The sequence below is a fragment of the Musa acuminata genome, chromosome BXJ1-10, assembly GCF_036884655.1.
Source record: "Musa acuminata AAA Group cultivar baxijiao chromosome BXJ1-10, Cavendish_Baxijiao_AAA, whole genome shotgun sequence".
Taxonomy (NCBI): Eukaryota; Viridiplantae; Streptophyta; class Magnoliopsida; order Zingiberales; family Musaceae; genus Musa; species Musa acuminata.
In genome coordinates, this window is record NC_088336.1 from 25078865 (window position 1) to 25084794 (window position 5930).

The 5930-nt window shown below is 48.3% G+C and overlaps 1 protein-coding gene across 1 annotated transcript; it reads right to left on the bottom strand.

The window, feature by feature from the left end:
• Positions 1-370: 370 nt before the first annotated feature.
• LOC135595710 (plasma membrane-associated cation-binding protein 1-like) lies at positions 371-2128 on the bottom strand. Its single transcript, XM_065086967.1, has 5 exons — positions 1601-2128; positions 1354-1511; positions 1163-1252; positions 985-1069; positions 371-901 (listed from the first exon to the last, which is right to left on the bottom strand). Exons 2-5 carry the CDS (start codon positions 1462-1464, stop codon positions 591-593), a joined length of 597 nt encoding a protein of 198 aa, XP_064943039.1. The 5' UTR covers positions 1465-1511; positions 1601-2128; the 3' UTR covers positions 371-590.
• Positions 2129-5930: the final 3802 nt, after the last annotated feature.

The following is a 5930-nucleotide window of genomic DNA, read 5'->3' on the forward strand; positions in this document are numbered from 1 at the left end:
AAGCTAAGGTGGATGACTTTCCTGGGATTGGACTCCATCCCAATTCCCAATTAACAGCTTGTAACATATCAACCAATTATGAAAGGAATTAATGATTTATTATTGGTAATTTAACTTGAATGGTTGGAGTCATTAGGTTGAATGATGAGCGTTCACTACATTATGACCAATCGATGAACGTTGATGCATGGAGCCCACTGCAGTCGGTGATACCACGTTCTGTTCTTCGTCGTCAAGCTTCGGTCTTCCTCTATATATATATATATATATATATATATATATACACACACACACACACTTGCCCTTCTTCTTTTACGCCTTCCATCAAGGAAACTTGACAGAGATGGAATGAAGCTATCGATCCCAAATATAACATAACACCACACTGCACTTAATAATGATATTACATGGCCTGCATGTCCCCTTGCCGAAAGCAAAATGAGAGAAACCAAGACATAGTTACGTACAGGAGAAAGAGAAGCAAATTGACGAAGAGACAAGAGAAAGAATAATAAATCATGGAAACACTGGGTGCGCGGTGGTGGCGAGGTGGCGGTGGAATGATCGGTTCGGGAGGCTGGTGGTTTATATCAAGCCTTGGCGGGTTCAGCCGCTGGCTCGGCCGGTTTCTCCGTCTCCGGGGAGGGGTCCGAGGGAGCCGGGTCGGCCGGGGCAGGTGCCTCTTCCACCTCCGCCTCAGCCTCTTCCTTCTTGATCTCCTCCGCGGTTTCCGGTGTAATATCCTTGCTGGTGCTCTCGACGGCCGGTTCGGCGGGAGCAGGCGGCTCCTCTGCGGGGAGTAAGGTGGACACCTGCTCGAAGAGGAAGATCACGGGACCGGAGACGAGGCCGGGGCCGTACTTGGCGGCAGCCTCGCTCACCGGCTTCGAGCCAGGGAACTCTGCGCAAGGATCTAATCTCATCACAAGCCCTTCCGCTATCACCTCAAAACAACTATAACATCTGTGACAGAGAAAGCATTACCGATCTTCACTAGTTCCTCGATGAACTTGATCACAACAGTTGATTTCTTCTTCAGTCCTGACCCCGTCGGTTTCTTCACCAGAGTCTGTCGTCGTCCAAAGCAAGTATTTGCAGAAGGCTGTAAGTATTTGATACAGAGTCTGTGAATAACATGAGGATGAGTTCAAGATCGATAAACCTTGATTTCAACGGCAGAAGCTTCGTAGATCTCCACAACTTTGGGCTGCAGGTCAGTCTTCTTCTCTTCGAACTCCTTGCTGATGTCCTCCTGAACCAAACAAAGGATCCAGTAGAGATCAGATCAAGTCGAAGGGAGAAGAAGAAGAAGAAGAAGAAGAAGAAGAAGAAGAGAAGCAAAACCCCATGCACCTTCGATTCGTCGAAGGACTTGCATGCCTCGGCGGCGGCAGCCTTCTTGCCGTTCCTGTCAAACACCTTCTTGATCGTCGGAAGGACTTTAGACTTCCAGTAATTCACCATCTCTGCTCTCTTCCTCTTGCTCTCCTGTTAGCTCAAATCGCAAACACCTGTGTCTCCAAAAGAAGAAGCAAACATCACCACACGACTAAACTATATGAGACCAAATGATCGGTAAAGAAAGGAGGAGAAGACGTACTATGAAACTTGCGTCTTCCTCTCCACTCCGCTCCTCTGCCTTTCTTCTATGCCTACGATCACCAATGTATAGTATGCACGAAAACAAAGAGGAGAGCGGAGCCATGTGCTTGCCAGGGAAATATACAAGGACAACGCACCAAATCACCCTTGCACTGTTATGAAATTACGGTGTAACCCTTCCTAAAGCTCAGGTAAAAACGACCGCGTATATGTAATGCGGAGGGTATTTTCGTCCTAAAAGTAAGGATCGCCGGCTCAGCAGAAGGTTACAGTGGGGAGGTGACAGCTGGAGGTCGCAGTCGCCTATTGTCCTCGTGTGCCACCGCCGTCCGCCGAGCCCCGTGGGAAACGGAAAGAGGCGACGCGAACCGGGAATCGGATCGAGGGGTGGCAGAAACCGGGGTTTGTCGCTTTGGGCCGCGGGGCCCGTTGGGGAGCCGTATTGGTGTCTCCTAAGGACCACGTGGCTTCGGGGCACACAGATCCGCCCTCCGTCATCTTTATCCCACTTAAAATAGTATTTAAATACTTTTTTTTTTCAAATCCCTTTTGGGGTGTCATTTTTTTGGGTTTTTTTGTGTGTTCCTCGAAAATATTATTTATTTTAATTATCAACAAAAACTTTAGGACCCCTTATCAACAAAAAACATATATATATAGATTAAATTGGAAGAAATTTCTTTGAGATATTCTAAGATTTTGATTATGATTTTTTTAAGTATTATGTTTTTTAATGGTCTCCCGGGGAGGTTTTAATTAGAAAGAACTTCCACCTAACTATGGTAGCGAATAATTATTAGATTTCCACAAAGAATTCTAATTATCATGGAATATTTTATTTTATGTATTAGGCTTTTCAGATAATAATATATCTCCACTTATACCCGATACATTGCAAGAATCCGAGGAAGAAGCCCTTGTCATCATCACCAAATGAATGAGGCCATGCTTCGAATCATTGTGATGGGTGATGTTTAGGTGTTTGCCCGAACAAATTCCCCCTCCTTTTTCTTTTCCCCAATTACTTACTTTTCGTGCAATAATGTGTCGTGATATAAGAAATATCTACCAATTTTATTGCATTGCAAAGAGAGTCACCCATGTTCGTCAAATCCAATTCATTCACCAACGTAATTTGGCGGTAGTGCCAATCACATCGGATGTGCAACTCCATTGACTCTATCTTAATTATGAACATAAATTGCATGAACAAGTAGAATTAATGAAATAATAAATTATAGTGCATATTTAAAGAATTGTTGTTCCCTTACGCTCAATGGGTCGAGTCAGGCTCTGACTCGACCATGGGCTCTTGGGGAATGGGTCGAGTCAGGCCGCGACCCAACCGCTGGTTCCTTGGATTTACATTTCACCTGAGCTAATATTTACCACAATGTCACGACCTTAGCTGGAATTGCCTAAGGCGTGATGCACCCTTGCGGCCAAAGACGCGAACTTAGCTTGGGTTGCCTAAGTCGCGAGTCACCCTCGTCGCAAAGACGCGAACTTAGCTTGCGTTGCCTAAGTCGCGCTTCGCCCTTACGATCTTGCTCCACAAGGATCAGCCACTTTGTAACCTCTCGCAGGTCCCGAAGGACCTGTAAAAGAGAAAGAAAGTTAGATCGAAAGAACGAGCAACGGACAAGTCCCGAAGTCTTGCGAAAAGGAAAGCTTTACAAGCAATTCGACGAACACCCTGTGTGCACAAGAGAAAAGAGGGAGAGGAAGAAAAACAAGGCTTTCAAGGATGAACGAACAGCTGCAAGCCCACAAACAGCCGCTCACCTGGTCCCGGGCGCAAAACCAAGTTCCCGTAAAGGTCACGTGCGAACTTGCGAAAGAGTGTTCAACACCCGGTATATAACCGAAGCCCCATCCAGCCATGTGCCACCCGGGGGGTTCCTGGGTGCTGAGATGGCTGACATTTTGGTGAGCGGAGGCAGCACTCCGCTCACCTCCCGCGGCACGCGAAAACGGAGCCATTTTGGGCTGTTTTGGGGCTGTTTTGCTCGGTTCGGTGAGCGATCGCTTTGCAACGCTGCAGCTTGTTCGAACTTACATATTTACAAGCAAAATGACCCAAAACCATGAGGAAACATGCTGTCGAGCAGCTGTACATGCGGGTGTGAGCGACGAACGGTTCGTTGAACGGAGTTGTTGCGGGTGCGCGACGACCGTTCGTGACATTCTCCCCCACTTAAACTGTCGACGCCCTCGTCGACGCTTGGTGGTAGTTGTTGATGACTTCTTCTTCATGTCGCAGGGCGTCTTCAGGCTCCCAACTGGCTTCAGTTCGGGGAAGCTTTCGCCACTTCACCAAGTACTCTGTCTGCTCCGCTCCGTTGGGTAGCTTTATCTTGCGATCCGCCAGAATGGTTTCCACTCGCTTCTCGTAGGAGGCTGTGATGGGAGGTAGCCGAGTTGGAACACTTCGAGAAGCATCTTGCGGATCTGAATGGTAGGCCTTTAGGTTGCTGGCGTGAAGAACGTTGTGAATTTTGAACCACGCCGGCAGCTGTAACTTGTAAGAAACATTGCATACCCTGTTGATAATTGGGAAGGGCCCTTCGTACTTACGCACCAATCCTTTGTGGACTATGTTCCTGAAGAATTGGAGTGATGCTGGTTGGAGCTTTACCAACACCAAATCGCCAACTTTGAACTCTTGTGGTCGCCTTCCCAAGTCTGCCCACTTCTTCATCCGTTTTGCCGCCTTCTCCAAGTATGCCCGCGCAATATCTGCATTTCGATGCCACTCCTTTGCGAAATGATAGGCTGATGGACTACTCCCGGTATACCCAATTGCCATGGTGTGCGGAGTCGACGGTTGTTGTCCTGTGATAATCTCGAAGGGGCTCTTGTTGGATGCAGAGCTCCGCTGCAAGTTGTAGGAGAATTGGGCAATGTCCAACAGCTTCACCCAATCTCGTTGATTGGCACTCACGTAGTGCCGAAGATACTGCTCCAAGAGCGAATTTATTCTTTCAGTCTGGCCATCCGTCTGGGGGTGGAGGCTTGTAGAGAAGTATAACTTTGATCCCAACAATTTGAATAGCTCGGTCCAGAATCGTCCCAGAAACCGAGCGTCTCGATCACTAATGATATTGTGTGGGACTCCCCAATACTTCACTACATCCCTCATCATCAGTCTGGCCGCCTCTTCTGCTGAACAGTGTAGGGGAGCAGCAATGAAAGTTGCATACTTCGAAAACCGATCGACCACCACGAGTATCGATCCGAGTCCCCCTACAGGTGGCAAACTTGATATGAAGTCTAAGGAAATGCTCTCCCATGGCCTTTCTGGTACGGGCAACGGCTCCAAAAGTCCCACCGGCTTCCGTTGCTCCACCTTGTCTTGTTGGCAAGTAAGGCATGTTCGAACATACTCCTCCACATCAATCCCCATTTTTGGCCAGTAGAAGGCCCTCTCCACGAGAGCCAACGTTCTGTGAATGCCGGGGTGTCCAGCCCAAAGGGAATCGTGACACTCTTTCAAGAGTTCACGCCTTAGATTGTCCACTCGGGGAACATAAATCCTATTCCCTTTTGTGTAAACAAGTCCCTCCTGGACCCAAAATCGTCGTGCCTTGCCTTCTTTGATGAGCTGCATCAGGATAACTGCCTGGGGATCACTATACAGTCCATCTCTGATTCGGGAAAGGAAGTTGGAGTGTAACTGACTTGCTTGGCCTCTGCCCTCCAGTTGTGCAGCATTCACGCATTCCACTTTCCGACTCAGTGCATCGGCCACGACATTCGCCTTCCCGGGCTTGTATTCCATTGCCATATCGAATTCAGCCAGGAAGTCCTGCCACCGTGCCTGCTTTGGGGAGAGCTTCTTCTGAGTTTGGAAATAGCTCAGGGCGATGTTGTCTGTCCTCAGCACAAATCGTGACCCGAGGAGGTAGTGTCGCCAAACTCGTAGGCAGTGGATCACCGCTGTCATCTCCTTCTCATGCACTGGATACCGCCTCTCGGTCTCGTTGAGTTTGCGGCTCTCGTAGGCCACCGGATGACCTTCTTGCATGAGTACTCCACCAATAGCAAAGTCCGAAGCATCTATATGGACTTCAAAGGGCTCTCCATAGTTTGGCAATTTGAGCACTGGTTCTTCTAGAACAGCAGCCTTTAGATCCTGGAATGTTATCTCACATTTGTCAGACCACTTCCAAGGCTGCTCCTTCTTCAGTAACTCCGTCAGTGGGGTTGCCCGCTTCGAATATCCCGTAATGAAGCGTCGGTAGTAGTTGACGAAACCAAGGAAGGATCTCAACTCTGGCACCTTCTTTGGAGTTCGCCATTCCGCAACTGCTTGCACCTTCGACTTA

What these genes read in the sequence shown, in the direction of transcription:
- LOC135595710 (XM_065086967.1), bottom strand. Translation starts at nt 1,464, where the DNA reads ATGGTGAATTACTGGAAGTCTAAAGTCCTTCCGACGATCAAGAAGGTG. An exon ending in AGTCCTTCGACGAATCGAAG is followed by an intron (nt 1,253 to 1,353) that starts GTGCATGGGGTT and finishes TGTTTGGTTCAG; the next exon opens with GAGGACATCAGCAAGGAGTT. An exon ending in CGAGGAACTAGTGAAGATCG is followed by an intron (nt 902 to 984) that starts GTAATGCTTTCT and finishes ATCCTTGCGCAG; the next exon opens with AGTTCCCTGGCTCGAAGCCG.